This window comes from Pipistrellus hanaki (genome assembly GCF_964339955.1).
Source record: "Pipistrellus hanaki genome assembly, chromosome: 5".
Lineage (NCBI taxonomy): Eukaryota > Metazoa > Chordata > Mammalia > Chiroptera > Vespertilionidae > Pipistrellus > Pipistrellus hanaki.
Window position 1 is genome coordinate 3,638,967 of NC_140507.1, and position 23,531 is coordinate 3,662,497.

A 23,531-nucleotide genomic window follows, 5' to 3' on the forward strand; every position below is an offset into this window, starting at 1 on the left:
TATTGCCCGCTGCGACCTGGTCCCCTGGGGAGCCTCGGCCCTGCTGGCTCCGCCATCAGGAAGCCTGGAGCGGGCAGAGGTGCACGTGGGGAAAGACACTTTAGAAGCAGAAGACCTCGAAGTGCGTTTGTCTCAGGACAACTGCTGTTCCTTCCGGCCTCAGGAACACTCTGAGGTCCAAGGTGAAAAAGAGCCCAAGTGAAATCTGGCAAAACGGGGCCCAGTTTCCCAGTGCGGTGCTTTCTGGTGAAAGTGTGAAGATGCAGTGCCACACAGAAATGCTGACACAGCACAGCCCTCTGCAGCCCACAATGACTGAGCCACAACGAAGGCAGGCTTTCAACCCCCGTGGCACAGAGTGAGACTCCCCGAGGCCACACCCGTGACCTGAGGACCCGGAGGAACTGGAAGTCCAGGGAGGCGTTCACCAGGGGCCGCTGGGAGCTGGGCGGAGATCCAGACTCTCCATCCACCTCCCGGACACTGACCTCCCTCAAGCACCTGCTCCCTCACTTTACTGGACAGCTGGCCTGAAGCAGATCCTGGGCTGAGGCCTCAAAACATACTCCAGACTCCTGACGAGAAGACCTGTGCGGGGCAGCATGGGAACTGACGCTCATGGGCCCACGTGGCTGTGCGAGCTCACCGGCAGTGCTCACGTGACCGGGCATCGTTCCTGACCGGCATCTGTCATGGCCCAGGAATAAATATATTCTTAATATTTATAACACGTTATCTTCCCAACCATGGAAGCATAACCTACTTAGGTTGAAAATAAATAAGTATATTAAAAGAAAGCTGAGTTAAAAGTTTTATTCATTCAACATCTCACATTACAAATATTTAAAAATTATATGCATACTGGTATAAATAGTCATTTGCAAACTATTTAATAACATTAATTTTTCCACTAGCACTTCAACAAATGAACTCTTTTTAAAAAGGAACTGTGTTATATAACTTAAGAGTAGAACATACAAAAATAGGAACTTAACGTGAAAATGACTTTAATAAAAAATGAATTACCCTTATTTAAAATGCTATAATAAATACTACAACCTCCCCATACACAGTAAAAACTATATGGAAATTCAGCCAAGTAGTACAATTAACTGACATACTTAAATAACTTTTCCTTCTGATAATATGAGCAATACACTGGGGGGAAAAAAAACATTAGGGATTAGTAAAAACTAGACACCCACTTGCTAAAAGTTTCACTTCCAAAAAATATAACAAAAATCTGATGAAAATTATAAAAACTAATTATACTTTAAATTTTTAAAAATATAAAAAATAAAACAGTTGAATACAATATTGTCCCAATTCTTACAATGCTATCAGTCACAGTAGCTTTAAAATAAGATAATAAAATAAAGCAAATGACCAAAACCTCTTTTATTCCATTTTTAAAAATAATCTCAAATTTACATTAGTAGAAAGATTGATTTCTGATTCTTTTCTTTAGAAACACCAACAAGAAAGAGGATTACTCTTAACAGTAGAAAATGACATTTTTAAATGTCTGCAATTAAAAACAAAGAATCACACTGCAAAGATCTCTCAAAAGTTTGAAGTAAGTATTGCACATAACTTGAAGTTAACTTGCCACAATTCATCACATTCAAGTTTCAAATCACCTTTTAACAGAAGATTCAACTCTTCAAAACAAAAGGGGTGAGTTATCAAGTCTTTCCAACAGCACTCTCATCAAATGCTAAATTGACTCACTGCAAGTTTTCTTTGCATTCTGCAGAGGTCTGTGTATGGAGAAGTAATATATCATACCAAAGCGTGGGGACCGGAGGGGGCGGGTGAGGCTCCTTTACATAGAAAATAATCAGAAACACTTTATTTTACATTGCAAAAATAACCATGTAATTACTCTGTAACTACATTGTAAGTACATGGCTGGTGCCATGCTAGTGCGCTAGAACTACATGCTTGGTAAATTGAAGTGATAACCCTAAAATCTGTAAACTAATTACATGTTAATTATGTTTTGAGTTACATGGTAACTCCCAACTACAATCCCATGTAATCTGAAGGACATGTAATCGATAAAGTCCAGAGTAATAGATAATAATTGTTTATGCCCTGTAAATTGAAGTGTAACCAAATAATCTGTAAACACACTTGTCACACAATCACAAGTAAATAGTAGTAGAATAGCGATTTCTTACCTTAGTCATGCATACTAACATTACACACCTGTCCCACGGCAGGCTGGTTTTTTTCCTTTATATATGATTTAAAAGAGCAGACATCTCTGAATCAAACACTTAACATCAATTTATTAATATTAAAAATGGCTAAACGGTCACCAAAAAAATGTCTGCGTTATGAATAATTTTAAAAACTTAGTAAGAAGCTGTAGACAATTTTGTCATTTTAAATTTCTACCCTATGCTTATGCATTTAATTTTTTTCTTTTTTAGGAACTACAGTGTTATCTGTCATTTTCATGCGGATTTTCTTCATTAATTTGTGACTTCACATAGACTATCTCTTAAATTCTAGGTCCACCAACAGCTGGTGCTGGGAAGGATGTTTAAGCAACATGCTTTCTCTTTTCTGCAGACTCTAAAATAGCATTGCCAGTGCACAACATCCATAATTCAAAATGTATGCAGAGCACTGAAATGTATAAAAAGCAGAATATAAGAAAATAAAATTTATTAAAATTATTTATATTAAAAAATGAAGTATATGAAGATCTCTCAGTAATAAAAGTACAAAAAGCTACTCTTTGCAATATGAAAAATTGAGGTATTGCATAAAGAGATATCCCGTCAGTGAAAAGTGTGCCTAAAAATGTTCACTGTTGGAAAAACAAGATATACAAAAGTAGTGCATAACAAATATACATTATGTGCATGACAAAATAAGTTAGCTACAAAAACACTGTACCGAAATTCAGCAGGTCATGTACAAAGGGAAAAAATTATTATTCAAAGCTAGTTCTCAAACAGTGTTATTTCTTGTTAACTCATCACACCTGTTGACTGAGTAGGAACAGCACAATAGCACACCCCAAGACGCCTACGAGCGTGGAAAAGAAGAAAAAGAGGCAAATGAACGTTCCGCTCAGGATTATGTAGTTCAGGAGAAAAGAAAGTCCCTGACCAGCTGCACGAGAGCACCCTCCGCCCACGGGGCTGCCTCCAGCCCCCGCAGGGGCCCGGAGAGCAGCGCCCGCTCCGTGTTGGACTACCGGACAGCAAATGCCTCCATTCTGACCTGTGGAGCCTGTGTGAAAGCGAAGGGCTGCTTTTCCTAGAGACAATCGGTAGGGGGCATCAGCCAGGTGGTTCCACCCTAGTGTGGGGCAAGTCTTTGGTTTTGAAGGATCCGAGATGGTACTGTTAGGTAGCACAACTAGCAAGATTGCCATTATGTTTTGTTTTTTAAAACGTTTGCACACGGATGATAATCTTTTAATGGTGGCTAGGGCATTTCATAAGATCAAGTCAATTAAAATCAAAGTTGCTTCCGAGAGCAGGGCTTCAAGAGACTACGTTAAATCCCCCCTGAAGCATACTGTCCACACGTAAGAATGCCTTTCCGAGCTAGGATCTTATTTATAATAAAGCATGCATTACTCGACGAAGTTGGCACTTCAAACACTGACTATGTCCCATGCTCAGTTCTGAAACTGTAACGGTATTTTATTTTATAGGAAGAGGAAGATAAACATACGGACCTTTGCAGATTTACACAGTTACTTAGTTCAACAGTGCAGAACACTTTGCAACTACTCAACTTTTTTTTTTTTTTAACTTTTTTTTTTTTTCATTTTCTATGTTACAACTAAATTACAGGATACCCAGAGTAACTTTAAATTGAAAAGTAAGCCAATCAGCAGCCAATTAGTGTATCGATTTTGTCTTCCAGTTTTGGCTACTAGTGTATTTGAACACAAAATCAAAAGGACATCCTTGAGGTAATGTCAAAATGGAGAGCAAAGGCTGACACCCGATGAGTGTGCGCACATTAGGATGGAGTTCAGATGGAACATGGAAAATAAAATGCAGAGACTTATCCTTCGGGAGAAGAAATGCTACTTTCCCACCAGTTGTCCTTAGCGCTAGCTTTGGTAGGCTCCCCAGGGCTGTGACCAGATAAGTTTAAGAATAAATAAGTGCACTCCCCGCAGTAGTCAATTTCCCCAATTTTTACATTCTACACGTTCACAATCGTTGAAAAGAAAAGAAGCCCAGTTCTGCCTACTTGACTGCTTCGGATGTGGAAGTGACCCCGAGGCAGAATGAAACTCTAGTCGGCCTCTGACCCCTGGCAATGAGAGAGAGGCTGCTTCAGTCTTGCTCATGCATCTGCGTTCGCTTTAGCATGCTATTTCCTGTTAGTGAGTGTTAACTTCCTCCCCTGCCTGTGAGAGAAGAGAAAGGGGATGGAAACAGCGAGAGGCAGCGAGACGAAAGGAAAGAAAGAAAAAGGCAGAAGCGTTTCCCGGGAGACAAACTGTGTCAGGATAGGCTAATAGTGTTATTGTTGCATGGTTATTTTAATAAAGGTATTCTTATCTGTTATATTATTAACAATAATTTAAGTAAAAGCCCAAAATACTCTATCATTTCATTTCTCTCTCTCTCACTCTCTCTCTCTCTCTCCTCTGAGAACATGCTGCGGGAAGGAGGGATCCGCTTGCTCTCCAGCAAGAGAATACAACCTCCAGCGGCAGGATGGCGAGAGGAGAAAGGATGCACACGTATCGTTTCCAGTGACACAAGAATCTACAGCACACCTCTACGATAGGCCACTGCTTCATTATGCTATTGTTAGTTAGACTGCTACAGAGGGCATGCCGGCTGAGGAGGCGGAGGAGGGCGGAGGGCGGAGGACGGGAGAGGGCGCTGTGCCAGCCTGCGGGTCTAGTTCCAGCGGAATGAGATGTGCCGGGGCCGGTCCCCGCCCTCCTTCACCAGCGGCTTGTGGAACTCCCTGCCGGCGCGGGAGTGGATGGCGGCCCAGCAGTATTCACAGTAGTACTGCAGACAGGTGACGTTGGCGCAGAAGAACGGGGCGAACTTGCCCCCGCAGCGGGCCCCCTGGCACTCGTCACACAGCTGGTCATCCAGGACGTATGGCTTCACTTCCACCTGCAACCAGAGGGGGCGTTACGTTTCCGCGGCGGCGCCAGCCTCTCCTCCGCACCTGCCCGCCCTCCCATCGCCTCTGAGCCGCTCTGCGCCCAGGGGCCCGGATTCTCTCATCGAAATTCAGAGAGTCCATCTTTTAAGAGCCCGTCAGGTTTTTACAGTCAGCATTTTACATTTTTCATATGAAATCAACACCTTTCAAAGGCAAAAGGAATGCCACGGACATCAAGCGAAGGCAGCCGAGCATTATGAAATGAACCCCCGGGAGAATTCTCACAGACACACACAGCATTTTAATGAGTGGACGTTATATGTGGAATTATACTTTAAACAAACCCAACTAAGAGCTTCCCGCTCCACAAAACAGCCCTTCACTAGTCACACCCTGACTTCCGTGGTGGCCTCTGAGCGGCCCCCAGGCCTGGCTGTGGCTTCCGTTCCCGGCGCACACATCTTGATGAGAATTGCGAAGCTGCTACTCCGGGAACCCGCACGCAGCTCCCTCGCTCACAGGCCCGGCGTCCGCCAGTCGGCAGGAAGGTTACTTGAGGCCAGAAGCCAAAGGTGCGTGTAGGACCTGGGCCTGCTCCGGCGTCCAGCAGGCCGCCCGTCATCGGAGCCCTCCGGAATTAAAAATAACCGGACTACTAACTCGCCAGGGGGAATGGCGTGGTTGTTTTTAGTCTTGGTCTCGTGGCTGAAACCGCTTTATACCAGATTGCCCTTAACACCGGCGCCATCCAGTTCTGACAAAGCGGCGCCGGACCAACAGGAGAAGGTGACAGGGGAGACCGGGCAGGCACTGGGAGGCCGCTCCAGAACTCTCCAGAGGGCGAGAGCTCCGCTGGGAGCACTGGGTCAGAGGAGTGGAAATTAAGTCTGTTTCTAATGAGTGACCTCACGGTCTGACGCCTGTGTTGGAACGAGGCAGCGGAGCCAGAGACCGTCTACTCAGACGTGCTCAGTGCGAATCAAACGCAGGAGCCGTGTCCGTGTCCACTGTGGCTAACACTGCACCTCCCTCCATCTCACTCAGACTCTGCACCTTCTCTGCAAGCGGCTCACATGACGGCACTATGACCCTCAGCCAGCACTGCCTCTGACACAGAATACACACGACATGAGGCACGAGCAGTTTGTGCAAACCACTAGCCTGCCTGGTGGATTCCACACGCCGACTCGAGAGTGCTGGGCATCGCAGCCAGGCCTCGGAAGGTCCGTCTGCCCCGGAACAAGGAGCCCTTATGAATGCAAATCAGCTCTTTGTCTCCTCCTCATCCTCAGGGTCTGACTATGAGAACGGCAGCTGAACTCAGCACGGCTCCCGGTGCGGCCGCCTCACCTCTGTGCACACCCTTATCTCAGCTCAAACTGGGACAGACTGCGTGCCCACTGCCGTCGGCACAGGCCACCCTATCTCCCAGACCATGACCTCCGAGGACAGGGACATCTGGTCCTTGGCACGACTCCATTTGTAGAACGCATGGAATACGGAGATAAGAAATGAATCTGTGAGTCAAGGAAGTGAGATGCGTAATGGAACGTTTCAAATCCATGAAGCAGCAGAGGGAAGAGCTGTCTCTGTGGTTCTCTCCAGCCCTTCGGTTCAGAAGAGAAGCCCCGCAGAGAGGAAGGTGAGGTGCTGAGCACAATGCTGACCGCTCCTGCCTCGCTCCAGGCAGGACAGGCCACAGAGGAGAAGGCTGTGCCTTCTTCTGCTTAATCTGTCATAATGGAACATCTCTAACGCATGCAGACCTAGAAGTAAACTTAACCATTTGTCACACAGCGCACTGGAAAACAGGGCTCACTGAGGTCTTCACGACGTCCAGGATGAAACAAAACATGTCAGAGACCTCAAGGACATTCATGTCCGTATACTTGCTAAAACACAGTGTGAAGGATTTGGTAAATATTGATTGACTGACTGACTGACTGACTGAAGAAATGAATGGATGGATGTATGTGACAGCTTAGGAAAAATTGAATTGACAAGTAAACTGACACAGGGTTCTGGGTAGGCGACTCAAACAAGGATACAGAGCAATTCCTAGGAAATTCCTACATGTGTTACAGAACATACACCTAGAGGTCCTACAGACATAACTGTCAGCTGCCAGTTTATGGTCACATAAAATTCCCCTGTCAATCTTGGTAGTGACACATGTAGAAGGCTGCTTCTGGAACTTTCGGCATGTAGTCTGGGACTTACCCGTTTGTCTATCTCCCCGTGCTGCAGCTGCACAAAGCGGGCGCTGATGGCAGCTATGTAGCTCTGCTGATTGGAGAAGGCCACCCGCCCGGCGCCCTTCGGGTACTTGAGCTCAGGGTCCGTATCGATCCCCGCGTAGCACACGCCCCCGTACAGCCGGTCCATGATCATGGCGAGCTCCACTGAGTGAGGAAGACGCAGAGAGGGGTCTGAAGTCAGGCAAACGCAGCTGGCTCAACAAAGGTTTCATCAAGAGCAGCTCATCTGCATTCTGAGCTCATGTCATTATAATAATTATTCACATCAAGCATTATCATAACTTAGTCCATTTATCTTTTAACTAAGGGCCAGGGCTCTGCTAGGTACTTTACTTATGTTCTCTTTTAATCTCCACAGCAACCCTATGAAGCAGGCAGGAACTTCTTAAGGAAACTGAGGCACGGAGAAGGTGATCCACCAGTCCAAGGTCACAGGAGGTTGAGGGACACTGCTGGGCTTGGCACCCTGGTCTATATCACGTTGCTGCCATATAGTTACCGGTTAACAAGGTCTGGCTTAGTGTAAATAATCATTTCAACACTAGAAAACTGATTTGGTAAGTTCTTTATTTAGAGGCCCTTCTGGCTTTTTCCATCAAAATCTTGTGACCTTTCCCCACAGGCTAGCTGTTTGCCAATTTCTCTTATTAAAAACTTGAAATAACGAATGTATCACTTTCTCCATTATATGCTACAGTTCTGAAAATGCATTCTTGTTCATTTTCTGATCTTTATCGCGCTTATACTACCCAACCTCAAATGCGTTGACGGGGATGAAGTTTCTCCTGTTAGTACTATGCTAAAAACACGATACACTGCCGAGAACTGTATTACATTTCAGAGCCCAGCAGCAGCTGATAAGCAAACGGGGACATGGGAACCAAACACGAACCATCGCAATCCAGCATCTGCTCTTGAAGGCGTTATTTTCCGATGATGATGACATTGTAAGAAACTGCACTAAGCATCCTGCATTGGCTATCTCACTTAAGTCTCAAAACAGCGCTCTGTAAAGCACATACACCTACTGCTCCATCTGACAGATGAGGGCATTGAGAAATAGAGAAATTAAGCCACTGTCCAAGGTCACTCAACTATGAACTGAGAGCAGAGCACATGAATTTTGATTCCAGAACTCTCCCTCTTGGACATTAATGCAAATGCATGTGGGAGAATTTATCCTGAGAAAGCTTTATAAAAGTCTGTGCTAATGGGTGAGGAAGGACTTTCTGTTTATCATACCTGCCCGCAACGGCCGAGGAACACCACCGACGAATATAGTTTTCCGTGGGTCCAGAGGCTGCGAACCATCCATCACGAAGTCACTGTCACTGAGGTTCCAAGGCCGGATCTGCACCTGGGGGGGTGCAAACCCACATGTCTCTTTCTCGGTACAGACAATTCGTGGGGGGAAATGTTTAAAATGGTTGTAGAGTACTTTATATTTTTAAAACAAGAATTCACATAATTAAAAGCAATAAAGCTGTAAAACTAGAAAAGATTAAAAAAATAGTGTATCCTAACGCTTCATTTCACTTTTAAGAGTGACCTGAACAAGGGTGAACATTTCATTGCCTGTTAGAAGCTAAATCTATTATTCAGAGGAGACTCGGCTACTTTATCAAATGCATTATCAAGTGAAGTCTTTTAATAGGAAAGATTTACCAATATTTTAATTACTCAAAAGTTCAATGGCCAGATAATACGCACACGCAGACAGAATGTCAATGTTGGGAGCTTAACAACAGTAACACACTCTATCCCCAGTCTACTTACAAATGTGGGGTTTCAAACAGAGCAGAGGGAGGCACACCCAGAGCTATCCCACGCCGGCCGCACTTACTGGCTTGTCTTTGATGGTGGGGCTGGACACGCACAGGTAGAGCTTCCCGTCCTCTTCAATACACGCATCGATGAGAGCCTGGACGGAGCTCTCATCTTGAAACAGCAGGAATGCATAGCCTGGTGCAAAGGGGGGGAAAAGACTTAGACATTCTCCTAACTTTTCTCCCCAATTCTTCAAGAGAAAGGAAATATAAACTAAAACTAATGAAGGGAAAAGGAGTTCAATTTCTTTTTAATTAAAACAATATCCTTACCTAAAGTCTGATAATATCAACATTTAAGTTCAGTTTGATATCTTGAAACATCTTTTAGAGTAAAATTAAATTTGAATGGAAAGTACATATTAGGTAGAAATTTTAAAGATGCATTTGGGAAAATAGGAGCTTAACAATGGGAGACTTTACCCTGAAGGTAAACATTTATGAAGATGCTAAACATTGAACAATAAAAGGATAAATGTACGTGCATGCTGAATACTGAGAATTACCTTTCGGAGGAAAATAGGATTTGCTCTCTGCCTTATGGGGCCAATCCACGATTAAAGGGCCAAAGCGACGGAAGCTAGCTGTGATCTCATCTAATAAGCAACAAAGCAAAACAGTAGATTTCAATATTTTTGTGATCATTTTTGGGAATTAGTTTAGAAAAAACAGTTTCAAATCTCCTATTTACAGAGCAGTACAACCCCCCCCCAAACAAACAAACAAACAAAAAACAACCCTGCATCCCTTCATCCAGACTCCCCAGCTGCTCATATTGTGCACAGTGGCCTCTTCCCTTCCTCCTACCTGTGCCTCTACACGAGCCAAGCTATTTACCCGCTTACCTACCACCCGTCGTCGTTTTCTGGCATGATGCCCTATAACCCATAATGCATCTGTTGTGACGGGCTTAACAAGGTCACTTCCTTAGGTCCTGCCACAGCACTCCTGATCAGGAAGTGGGCACTGACAGAATGCCCACATCACAGACTTTATCCCAAGAGCATCCCTCTTTTCCTTTCTGATCCAGAGTACGTGCTGTATTTGTACATTATGTCCCTTAGGCATCATCTCCTTCCATTTGGAACAGATCCTCATTCCTTCTTGTCTTGTACGGGCTTGACAGTTCTAAAGCATGCAGGCCAGTTACTGTGCGATGCTCACCTGTCTGCACTGTTTCCCCGCGGCCACACGCATGCTGTGCATTCTAAACAGGACTCCCACCCTGTCCTAATGGGGCATGTGAAGCTTGATCACCTGGTCCAGTTGGTCTCTGCCAACGTGGTGTTGTGTTACCCACCAATATTACTTCTCCTCATCAACTCTGGCATGCACTACAGACTCCAGCCCGCACCAGCTACCTCACTGAGAGCCTACACCTTCTGGAAAATACACAACTGAATTGGGCCAAGGCAGCACACACAGACAGAAATGCAGCTGGCACTCATGTCTTCCCACAACAGAATCCTTGAGTTTTCCGTGATGTCTGCTCCTTTTCCCTTAGTCTCATCCTTTGCTTCTGCTGGTTCCCAAAGTCCTGCCCCCACCCCCTTCCTTCTGGGTACTGATGTGACAGGCTGTGACAGGAAGATACGAAAAGAGAAGAATGCAATCCAATCGGAATACCTGGAGCCAGGTAAGACTGTTGTTATCCTAAGAGTAACCTCTATCTATGAGTGTCCTACTGTGTGCCACAGTCCGGGCCCTGGGCTCTGGATGCTTCTTCTAAATGTACCTTCATCGATGTCAGGAGGCAGTCCGCCCACAAACACCTTGCGAGAATAGCGCTCCACTCTTTCTCCGTTCTGGTGAGTGAAGCAGTGAGGTGAGCCCAGGCCACTGTGAAGAGGCTGATCCCCGCGGCCGTCATCCAAAAATCCATCTTCCATTGGAAACAGGGAAGACTGACCTGGAACAGAGAGCGGAGACAGCTGACAGAATGGCCGCGGCCGCCGGTGATCTCGCACAACCAACAAGGCCAGCAGCTGATTCAATAAAGCTGCGGCTTTTCGTTTTCCCACTGAACAACCAATAGCGCCACTGCGATCTGCTCTTGAACTCCCAACACCTCCAAGTCCCCACTGAGTCAGAGAGAAAGGACAGGTGAAACAGAGGGCTGCCCAGCTATCCCTCTGGGGTCCAGAAACTCCAGTGGGGCGGGCGGAAGCACAGAAGGAGAGCGCGCTCCTCTGAAAGCAGTTGGCAGCGCACAGCAGAGCCTTGGCAGGGCCCCATGCCACTGGCCACCTACACATGTGCCCTGAGTGTTAGATTCGCCTGTCAGATGCTACATCACTCAAACTTGAAAGAAAACAACAATAACATGGCCTGCACAACTCCTCTAAGAATGTCCTTAAAATGGACGTGTTGCTTTTTAAGGTGAGCGCTCATCTTAGTTACATTAACTACTGGGATACAACTAAACCCATTAAATGTTATTCTCGGACTCCACTGTCTGGCCTAAGAGAATTTAAGATCTTGAGGCCTGCTAAAGACATACATCCTTCCAGTTGAGTAATAATCTGCTACAGTGCTATCTAATTCTAAAAAATAGTCATTAAGTTTGATGCTGAAAGTTAAATCAGCTAAAATACATAAGCAGAAAAGACCAGGGATGGCAAGTGTTTGTATTCTTCCCATATTGACCTGACAGCAAAATTCAAACTTTGAAATCATGAGCAAAACAGCTACCAGGGCGTGCGGAATCCCCAGCCCTGGCCAGCGCTCAGGCTGCCAGTCACGTGAGGTCCTGCACAAGGAACTCGTTAAGGGTCCCGCAGAAATGCTCTCAGTGCTCTTCCTTCTCAAAAGCATTCCCATGGCCTTTGGCTGCCACACTGCTCCTCCTGCCAACCTTCACCGCTGAACACAAATAATGACAGTGTATTGTTATCCTGTAAAGTCACAGCTCAAAGACTTCTATAATGGAGGCTAAAAAATGACTAAAAAACTGGAGGCCATTTCCTGAACCATCTTCAAAAATCACATTTTGAAGTGGAACTGACTCTAAAATTCTCTAAAATTTCTAGAGCTTTCCCCAATGTTTCAAATGCATAAGATTAGCTATATAAATATTTCAAATATCCTTTCAAACCGAATGCGTTTTGCTGACTTGGTTAAGCAAAAGTAGACCAGGTATTCAAGTATAATTGAACTTCTAATATGCTCAGGTATTTTGAGATGATTTGGGCTGTATTTTTCTTTTTTAAAGAGTCTTATCTTTTTTCTCCTAAGAAATTCCTTTTAGAAAGAAAAACAAACAAACAAATCTTTAGATAGAAATAAGTTGAGTTTATAATATAATATAGGGAAATTATTTTTGGTTCAAATCTAAATTCTACCATTTTGACTCCTTAAAAATGAGAATGTCTATAATGTTAACTACAATGAATAATGTATGAATCAAGCCTAGGCTTCACTCCCCCGCCCGCTGCCCCATGAGGTTAGAATGAGCAGACCTGGACCCTCTCCAAAGACAAGTGGACATTCAGAAGTTAGAAACGGTATGTTACCTCTCCTTCTCCCATATGTCCTTGCTGCATGTCAATGAGAAAAAAAACACACAACCTTTCAAACATTGTCAAAAGGATCAACTGTGATTTCATCTACGAGCGTTATAATTGAAAAAGATTGGCTATATATAATTTTGTCTCAAAAACAAAGGATCTGGATAGTGAGAGATCAATCTTATATTTTATTAAGTTCTTCAAGGACACTTGTTTTAAGGGAAGCTTTTTGTTGTAACTGTCACTCAAGGTCCAAACTAGTATGAAACTAAAGGAGTATGTCATGTGATCTAAACCAACTGCCATATTAATCTTTTCTCTCAAAATTCCTTGCTAACTAGCGATTTAATGAATACCACAAAATTTAATTCTTGGCTATTTCACCATGACAGGAGAAATAGCAATTGCATACTACTCTCAATTAATCCCTAATAAAGAATATCATAATGAATGAAATCTTTAGGCAATTTATAAACTTCCTTTTGGTCAAATGTTTCTTGACCCTAATCAAGTCTTCCACTATGCCGCAAATGTTGAAAAGTACAAAGTTTGGCCCTAACTGGCTTGGCTCAGTGGATAGAGAGCATCAGCCTGCGGACTAAGGGTCCCAGGTTATATTCCAGTCAAGGGCATGTACCTTGGTTGCAGGCACATCCCCAGTCGGGGGTGTGCAGGAGGCAGCTGATCGATGTTTCTCTCTCATCGATGTTTCTAACTCTCTATCCTTTTCCCTTCCTCCCTGTAAAAAAAATCAATAAAATATATTGTTTAAAAGTATAAAGTTTGGCATTTTATCAACAAGCAGGCAGCAGCCAAGAAGAGCCATATATGTATATATTCATATAATTATATGTATTTCCCTGAATACTCAGGTAATGGCAAAATGAACTTTAAATCAGAAAACTTTTGAGAAAATGCCTTCTCTGAAAAAAAAAAAAACTGGCATTTATAAGCCCAGCCTGTATAAATGCCTCAGTTTTATTCAACAAATGTTTCTTGAATGCTCACATTGCTCGGCACTGTGGGTAAGCACACCCAGCCCTGACTCCATGGCCACGTCAGTAAACACTGAGAATATCAGGTGCCTATCTGCTATGGTAGTTAGGTGACAGGTACAATGGGAACAAGCCAGGGAGGAACAATTGTTGTTTTTTAATCCTCCCCGAGGATATTTTTCCATTGATTTTGAGAGAGAGTGGGAGAGGGAAAGACAGAGAGAAATCCTGATGTCAGAGAAACACATTGATTGATTGCCTCCTGCACATGCCCCATTGAGGGCCTGGGCTGGGGAGGAGTCTGCAACCAAGGTATGTAGCCTTGACCGGAATCGAACCTGTAACCCCTTTGGTCCACAGGCCGATGCTCTAACCACTGAGCAAGACTGGCTAGGGCGAAAATTTGTCTTGGTTTCAGGGGCAGAGAGAGGAGTGAATAGCATTTGAGATGGACCTTACAAGAAAATCAGAGCAAGGCACTGCAGGGCAGTGGTGGTGCAGACAGGGTGCTGCGATGCTCAGGGAGACGCCCAGAACAAAAGCAGATGGCTGAGCTGTGGGGGTCTGGGCTGGAGATGAGGTTCACCCAGGAGGAAGCGGACAGCTCAGTTATAACTGAGTGAGAAGTGTAACTCAGAGGTGCCACATGCATCTTCTCCAAAATGGAATTATGTCTTAAGCAAAATACATTTCTACCATTACTAGAAAACACTGGATTACTCCAAAGTACTTGGGCAAATGACTAAAACAGCATAAAATCTCTCTCTGCGGCGAGGCTGTCCTTTACAAGGCCTTGTTTGGAGAAGGGGAAGGTAGTCTTTTACTTTGTCAGCCTGATGGAGGCCGGAAAGACAAAGACAGCACAAAAGCAGATGCCTGTCCAAAAACATCCTATTCATACAACTAACTGCATGGGAGTTTGGGGAAACTAATGATTTGAAAACTTGGCTTCTGTTGATCTCAAAAAGTTAACTGGTGTTGCTTGGATTTCTGAGAAAATATATTTGAAAAGTATAGGCTTTTAAAAGCTACAAAACTAACATTAAAATCTCATAGCTTCCATTATTTAAAAAATAAATATAGTTTCAGGAACAATAAAGCTACAGATCAAAAGCAAATTCAAACACTCTAAGTATTCAAATGCTACTTTTAATATTCACATGATACTTTTTGTACCGCAAAATTAAGCTGCTTAAATGCTGATATTAAATCCTGAAAACTATTTAGAAACATTTTCCCACATTAAGGGAAAATACGTTATTGGCATACAATGTTTATAATTAGAATAAAAACTGTCCATTCAAATAGGGAAATGATTATAAAAGAGTACCAAAATAATAAAAACAATGTCATTCTAGAAAACAGAAAATGAATATGTTTAAATGCCTGAGTTCTACTTTTAATGCTGTTAACACTATACGCTATTTTTAATGTAGATGTTGACATGTGACATACATAGGGGAACACACGTGCACAAATCACAAATGTCCAGATCGATAAGATTTCTATAACGTGAACACATGTGTGCAACCAGAACCCAGACACGGACAGGATGGACAATGTGTCACTTCACCTCATGGAGGAAAGACGCATGCAGCACCTTTTCCTCACCAGCTGCAAAGCGGACTGGGTGCAAACACATTACGATGAAATGCTTGTAACAGGCAGATCCTCACACTTTCCTGAGGAACCTGTCTTGCCAGACAGATTTCCAATCTCATGATTATCAAGTGTTGCATATTTTTGATGCTTCTCAAACATCCAAGGAAGTAGCAAGTAAAAAAAATTACTTTAAATATGTTTAAGAGTACAGTATTAAAAGATTTAAAAAATGCATGCTATTATTAAAAAAAAAATCTTCTAGTCCCCACCAGGGTTAAAAGGAATACCATTTATATGTTTATCTACTTTGATTTTTATTTCTTAGTTTTGATTTATAAAGTCCTCAATAATTTAACGTTTAGTACTAACATGATTCAAGAATGTTCTAAATGGTGGGGTGAAGGCAATGGTGGGCCCTATTCCAATATGTATGTAAGATATTAGGACACAGACCAGCACAGAGGAAAGTCATGCAAACATAGAGAGAAGACAGCTGTCTACCCGCCAAGGAAAGAGGCCTCAAAAGAAATAAACTCAGACTTCTAGGCTGTGGTGCTGAGAACAAATTCCTGCGTAAGCCTGGTACTTGCTATGGCGGCTCTGGCAAACTAATATGTATCCAAAAAGTAGCTAGAAAACGTGTATTTTTTTAATATATATTTAGAACCCAAGGATTCCCCCTAAAAAAAATCTCTATAACGAATAACCCAGCAATACATTGAATACTCCCCTAGGATGTGCACTACAGCATTCTTTGCACAGTTATCAATTATTATTTGTTGAATTATACTGGCAATACCTTTAAGAGACATGGGTAGTATATGAAGGCCACTGCATAGTGTGACAATGGATGAACTGATGACTGAGAATGGAAAAATAACCCCGACGACAGTGATTCACCACCGGCTGAGTGAGCCCTTTTTATCTGTGTGTGCAAACTCCAGTGTCCTTCCCGTCCGGACGGCGGAAGCTGGGAGGTTACTCTGAATCTCTCCTCTTATTACTTATTTAGGATGGAAACCCCATGTTTCTCCAAAAGCTTTGAGATTACTTGAAAATTTCTAAACAAGTTCTACAATAATTACCATAGTTGAAATTCAAATGTTCACGAGAGAAAGAGAATAAACAGCTCTTAGACAATTTTATCCAAACCAAACAAGAAATGGCTTTCAGCTCAGAGAGGCTTGGAAGAAAAAGCTCTGGAAGTTACCGCTGAACAGGCGAGTGGCTACATATACAGGGCTTTAAAGCCGGAATAGACTATTTATGTTGGATAGGGAGCTCCCTACAGTTCCCAAAGTCTGAAAACTGAATAATGAATATAAAACAATACGATGTATTAAGCTTTTCTTTCTTTTTTCATTTTTACTTTCCTTTTCTTTTTTGAAGGATTACAAATAGTAGTACCTATGTCTCCTTCCGCCCCCCCCCCCCTTGACCTCCCCGGAGCTCCCCCTCTCCCCCTGAAATATGCCTTCACTTCCCTTCCCCCCTCCCCGTGTCTTGTGTCCATTGGTTATGTTTATATGCATGCGTACAAGTCCTTCGGTTGATCTTTTACAACGCCCCCCGAACCTCCCTTGCCTTCCCGCTATAGTTTGACAGTCTGTTCAATGGCTCTTTATCTCTGTAACTATTTTCCCCCATTTCTTTTCTTTGAAAAATCTTGCAACTGCAGACTAGAAATAAACATGTAATAACAAAAAACGTTTGAGTCCCATTTTCAGTGTCCAACAGTTCTGAGACCCAGTTTCAATGTCAAACAGTTTCTTATGTGTACACGTCAGCAATGATATCTGGATGATGGACAGATGGTGGCAATGCAGGTCCGACCTTCTCTGGTTTTCTAGTTATAAACCGAAAATGAATTAAGATGCGAAGAGATTGCTTTTAAAAGTGAATAGTATAGGAAGTTTTAGGCTATCTACATTTACAATAGACATAGAAAACATGTTCAGCCACAGTTTTTATATATTCTTCTTAATCCCTTGTATTTTTCCCCCTTATAAATCTTTTAACACTAATATTCCTAACCAAAAAATAACACTCTAAATATTTTAATTTTACTACATGCCAGGTGCTATGCTAATGATTTACATGCATTTAATCAATGTATTACAGCGGATTTGCAATATGTGTGCTCCCAAAACCTTGGCTAAAATGAGAACAAAGCTCCTAAGAATCAATACATGAACGAGATCAATCTATCTAGAGAAGCAGCCCACCCTAGATGTTTCATAAATTTGATTGAAGAGACCAGACTATGCCTATGCCTAAATCAAAGTGACTAAGAAACTGTCTCAACACCCCTCCCCCTCCAACTCATTATAATTTCATAATTGTTCATCCATCTTCTATTATAATCTACTTTGCTACTGAAGAGAAACAAGTCTGTCAGTCCACCCACATCTGACCCTCCTAGAAGGGTAATTCCCCATTACAAATGCATGCATTGATATCTGGTCCTCGTCCGTTGGTTACTAGGAACTAACACTTGACCAACTCAGACAAAATCAAGTTCTGAAGCCCTGGCTCACAATTCTAGGCCTGAGCCCATGGCAGGCATAACTCCCCCTCTGGGGTCCCGTCTGAGGAGCCAGCACGTCTCTTTGACCTCTTTATTCTTTCTTTATCTCCCTATCTTTCAGTTTAAGCGGTGTGAACCTCAGCCTGTATGCCCTTATAATAAATACAAGTTCCATGTACACAACGGTAAAAAACATCTAGTCCCCTTCTAGTAAAATTTCAAAATAAACCTTTTTGGGAAAAGGTCACCTTATTTTTTTCTTTGCCAAGTAAGGGTCATTAAAAATGATCTATTCATAAGAGCAGAAATATTTATGGGGGTAGGAAGGAAAGAAAAAAAAAAGTCTCATAAGAGACATTTTTAAAAAATAAGTGAATTAAGCTTTAAGGACAACCGGCTAGAGCATGTTTATTTTTCTCACTTCAACGAAGATGGACCAGGGCGACGGATCTAATTTAGTGGCTGCATGCGGAGACAGGAACAAAGAAGAATCGATCACTTTGTCTGAGATCACACAGTAGAACCTCAGACCTGGGTCACGGCGCCCTCCATCCTGCAGCCCTGACTCCGCAGCTCGCTCCCAGGGAAAGCCACAAAGGCAGCCTTTCCGCCGTCCCCTTATCCTGATGCCACCGGCACCGCTGGGCTCTGTTTCCAGTCCACACACATTTATGCTGAAATCTTATATTTTGGCCTTATTTCTGGCAGTGATAGCAGGAAAAGACCAAAGTCGGGTGAACAAGTGAGGTTTTTATAAACCGCATGTCTCCAGAGGATCTGATGCGCCCGCAGCCGCTCTCATAAATCAAATCTCCTCACTTTTCTTGGTCCTTCAGGACCCTGACTTCCAACACTAGCCAAGAGGAGGTCCGTCATAAAGATCACTTTCAATTCCCCATGCACAGGAGACCGGAGACAGGAGTAGAAGCTTTGTGTGTGGGTTTTGTTTTTGGAATGATGAAAATACAGCTATTTAGTCAAGAAGACTTCTTAGAGGTGGTGGGACATAAAGTGAGTTTTGACAAATGGAAAGCAAGATGAACACACACGTTTGAAGTCCACTCCACAGTAGATGAGTAGAAGAAGTAAATAAGACCCCTGTATTCCACCCAATTACTTAAACTTACAGCACTACCAAACAGACCATTTTTCATTCTTTAGTTCCTTCTGCACCTACATGTCTCCTCCTTCCCTGTGAAATCTAGTTTGTTTCAGCGTAAGCTCATAAAAACAGAACGCCACAGCACAGGGGCAATATTTAGAATTGTAATCTACTTGGCTATTGAAGACACTGCCAAGGCCATGCAACTTCATTTCTCTTGTCCCAATTAGACAGCAAACAGTGAATGACCTTGTCCTTTGCAAGGTCAACCCCTGCGGTCTCAGCAGCTCTTCCTGGTTTCAGATCTCTGATTATCCTGGAACGTTTCTCCAGCTACATGGAGATGGTTTTTATATTGACATTTCAAAGGTCACTCGACCGAAGCTCAAGTTAGATTAAGCCATCCTTTTTGTGTCATTATATAATTCTCATTGTGACCAATTTCAAGACAGAGGAGCGGTTGGCTCTCAAAGTTTCAAAAGGTCTTGCCACGATTTGGAGGAAAAGAAATTGTTCATAAAATACCCGATAGACTAATAGCAACGTTCAATTGTCATTACAGAATAAACTAATGCCATCTCTCTATTGGCTGAAGCACAATTACTACATTTTTTCACCTATACTAGCTGGTTTCAGTCTATGAACTTCACTCTGGTAAATCGATTATCACTTACCATTAATAAGCAGAGAGCTATCGGATCCTGGATATGAATAGTTTAGACGACCTGAAGGTAAAAGAAGGCCGTTACTAAGTTGATTTTCTTCATGGATGGTTTAAGCGTATGCAATAACAAACCTGAATTGCTTGTTTCAATAGATAAGGTATTAAAAACAACAACACTGTATTTGGGATAAAACTTCGTTGTGCTAATAACCACAATGAGTCAAAGGACATACCAATCAGCACATTGACAAACATTCAAAATGGGAAAGTCTGAAAGTAGGAAAGTTATTCAATCATTCTAACTTCTAAATCCCTATGCAAACTAATTTTCTTTTTACCATTATGTTCTGATACCAGTTGATAATAACAATCTTCACATTTTTAGCCCTATACATGTGAAAAAAATTCAAATATATAGTTTTTTGTTGCTTTTTAGAAGTATGTAATTAGCAGTAATATTTTTCTATTCAATATAATTTAGAACAAAAGTGCCAGGCTTATGCCTACATGTACAGATATGCTAATGTATTTAAATTTGCATTTTGAGAATCAGTACAGAGGTAAAAAAAACAAACAAAAAACATATTGTATTTACATGTGACAGAAAATATCAAAGCACACAACACACAGCACAATGCCCAGAGCACAGCAGGCACTCAAAAAATACTGGGTTAGTTTCCCTTGAATTTTTAAAAAAGACACCCACGATGCCCATCAAAAAATTTGTGAAGGTGCTAACATTTTTGGAGGATGCACCAACTTCTATATTGGTAACCCCAAATAAAGAGAGGATGGCACTGGAAATGGTTTCTCCCTTTATAAGGAATTCTATTTATTTTATTTTATTGATTTCAGAGAGAAAGGGAGATGGAGGGAGTGATAGAAACATCAATGATGAGAGAGAATCATTGATTGGCTGCCTCCTGCACAACCCCTACTGCCAGCAACCCTGGCCTGTGCCCTGACCAGGAATCAATGTGAACCTCCTGTGCAACCACTGAACTACACTGTCAGGGCACGGAATTCTATTTCTGTGGGGAGAATTTCGACATGTAAGTTGAGGTATCTGGACCACAAATCCTTACTGAATGCACACCATGTACCTAATTCTGCGCTATTCGTGATAAAAACCATTATGGCAACATTTGCAAGTCTCCGCGTTCCACTGCCCTTCTCCACCCGCCTCCATAAGAGGGGTGGAGAGCTCTCAGCAAGGCCTCACTCATAGGAATGGCCAGGGGAGCCTGACTATTCACTAAGCGGCTGCCACCGCCCAGCCCGGCCCTGTGAAGATGAGGAGCAGTGTGAGAATTTAAACCTGACTCTGAATTACAGCTGTTCCACAGCGAACAGCAGGCTCCTCTGACCCCACAGAACCATGGGAGACTTCGAGGCCATGGACAAGGGGGTGAGCAGAGGGAGAACCAAGGGGCAGGGCAGGCCTGCCAACATGCCAGAAAGACTCCCCGGCTCCGAGGGCTGCGCAGACCGGAGCTACGCGGCGGGCCCCTGGGCCAACAGCCGCGCCCACCGCTCCAGAGAGGAGTGGCAGGCCGAGGCCCGCCTTCCTCCTCTCACGACCCTGCTTCTCTGAAAGTCTCCACAGAAAGAACTCACGCCGTGAAAAGAGAACATTGTTCTCCACGGTTAACAGCTTCAGCTAATCCATATCCAAAACCTGAGGATCCAATATGGAACAAAATCCGAACTTAACAATTCTCCTGCAATTTCCAATCAGATGCGAGGATGGTTTTTACTGTTATTAAGTTGTTAATTGTTCTATTAAAATTTCAGTTTGTCCCTATTAAGGGAGTGGAGGAAGGGGTGGAGAGAAGGAGGGAGAAGGTACGAAATAACATATCAATTTATTCCTAAAAGCTGGCTTCGTAGTTTGATACTAATCACACAGCTCAGTTTCCAGCCCCACTGGAATTCCACCTGCACTGCTGGACTATCAGCCCGCACCTTCTGCCCTGTCACAGCGCTTTTAAAAAAGCACAGACTCCAGATGCTGGAACAAAAACATGACCCTTGATGGTTAAAAACCTGGGAAGTGGGGAGCTGTTTCAGAATCACGTGACTCTCTATAACGGAGCACAGCACACACTTGTCACTGGAGCACCCTCGGGTATTGAACTCAGAGCCGTCACACGTGCCATTTTTATTTGTCTTAAAACATTCTGTAAAAAGATGATGTAAGTTAACACAGACACTTATGTAACTTCAGTAACCGGAGTGAAGAGGAAATGTTTTGTTATTTCCAAGAGGATATTCAGATATTGGAATATTTCGGATGCCAGCATTCCAGATGAAGTCTGGCTGTCGCACATGAACTCCGATGCCTCTTCCTGGATGCCAGGCAAGGACGAGCACCAGGGAGACAAATGACCGACAGGCCGGCCCAGTTTCAGAGCCCAGCTCTGCCTCACCAGAAGCTCACCTTGGGGTGACTTTAAGGAGAGGGAGAGGGCTGTTTCAGCTTGATGGGCTCAGAGGGACCCTTCACTCAGCTCTCACAGGGAGCACACCTCCCAGGGAGGCCTTTGATGTTCGCCTGCCCTGAGAGGTCTGACTCCAGACATTCTACCCTGCAGCTACACAATAGGGCCCTGCAGAGCCACTGGCGCGGGGCAGAGTTTAACTCTGAAAGCTGATCCTTGTTTTTAATTTTTGACCTGGTCAGGATGGAATCAATGTTGACCTCTGAGTAGCAAATACATCTGGGACATTTTGTTAAACAACCAGTAATAGGTAATGCTTTCTACTTCAATTTAAAAAATATAAGTGGTGATAGAATTTTTTAAGGCTTCTTAATGCTTCCCTAACCTGTCTGCCCTATCCTTCTGCAAATTCTTTCTATAATTAAATATCTCCAGCCGCCCGTTCTTGACCTCCATCGGAGATGATAGCTAGCACTTTCTTTCTGGAAGCCTGCCCGGGGCTCCCACTGGAGGTCTTTCAGGGCTTCCCGAGCCTTTCACACGCTCCCTCTGCTTTAACCTCCTCCGCTCTGCGGACGCCAATATACATGGCACTTCTGCCTTTTCTATTCCACGCTACATTACCCACAATCCCCTCCTTCTGGAGGCTATTTCTCAAGTCCTTTTTTTTTCTTTCAGATTCACCTTTCTTTCAGGGCACCATTCCCAAAAAGGAAACCCCCTTTTTAGATCAGCTTGCCAAATTTTATTTCTAGCTCTGCTGCCCCAGCCAACCTTCTTAGGTAATTATTTCAGCTACTGGCTTTCTTATCTCTCTTACATAATAACCCCTTCAGGAACCAGGGCCTTTTTTAACTAGCACCTAGAGTTTCCTGCGGGGGTACCAGGCAAGCATTCTGTGAGCTCATTCCCTGAACTGAGTGAGAAGGCCAGCGTTTCACAACCGAATAAAGCAAAGTAAAAGTAACTGCTCTATCTAAATATAAATACGGCCCAGTGGGTGTGGTTTTTGTTTTGTTGTTGCTATTTTTTATTTTTATGGATTTCAGAGAGGAAGGGAGAGGGAGGGAAAGATAGAAACATCAATGATGAGAGAGAATCATTGACCGGCTGCCTCCTGCACGCCCCCCACTGGGGATCGAGTCCACAACCCAGGCATGTGCCCTTGACCGGAATTGAACCCGGGACCCTTCAGTCCACAGGCCAACTCTCTCTCCACTAAGCCAAACCAGCGAGGGCAGTTGTTATTTTTTATAATACATCCTATCTATAAACATAACTCAGGTTTGGGCACATTTAGAATTTAATTCCTCAGGGAGAAGGAGGGCATTAGGGTTTCATACAAGTGAACCCATTTGGTAAAGAAAGCAATCTCTGAATCACCTTGGTATTGATTGTGTTACAAATAGGAAGAAATACTGCCTGGTCAGCAGGCCCAATCTTAAAGGGCACAGCAGAGTCAGTCCTGGAGGCCAGCTGTGGCACTTGGAGCCAGGAG

General features: G+C 43.4%; 1 protein-coding gene across 4 annotated transcripts in view; it reads right to left on the minus strand.

The window, feature by feature from the left end:
* Window positions 1–798: 798 nt before the first annotated feature.
* CPEB4 (cytoplasmic polyadenylation element binding protein 4) overlaps window positions 799–23,531 on the minus strand; it is a 56,382-nt gene continuing 33,649 nt past the window's right edge. Inside the window, exons 3-10 of one of the 4 annotated variants that reach the window (XM_084886161.1) lie at window positions 19,603–19,653; window positions 12,709–12,732; window positions 10,932–11,105; window positions 9,703–9,792; window positions 9,214–9,332; window positions 8,613–8,727; window positions 7,333–7,514; window positions 799–5,120 (exon numbers count right to left, since the gene is read on the minus strand). In XM_084886161.1, the coding sequence (XP_084742287.1) occupies window positions 4,893–5,120; window positions 7,333–7,514; window positions 8,613–8,727; window positions 9,214–9,332; window positions 9,703–9,792; window positions 10,932–11,105; window positions 12,709–12,732; window positions 19,603–19,653 (983 nt within the window). In that variant the 3' untranslated portion in view covers window positions 799–4,892. The remainder of the gene's footprint in view (window positions 5,121–7,332; window positions 7,515–8,612; window positions 8,728–9,213; window positions 9,333–9,702; window positions 9,793–10,931; window positions 11,106–12,708; window positions 12,733–19,602; window positions 19,654–23,531) is intronic. The other 3 variants (XM_084886163.1, XM_084886162.1, XM_084886164.1) reach the window with 3 other exon arrangements.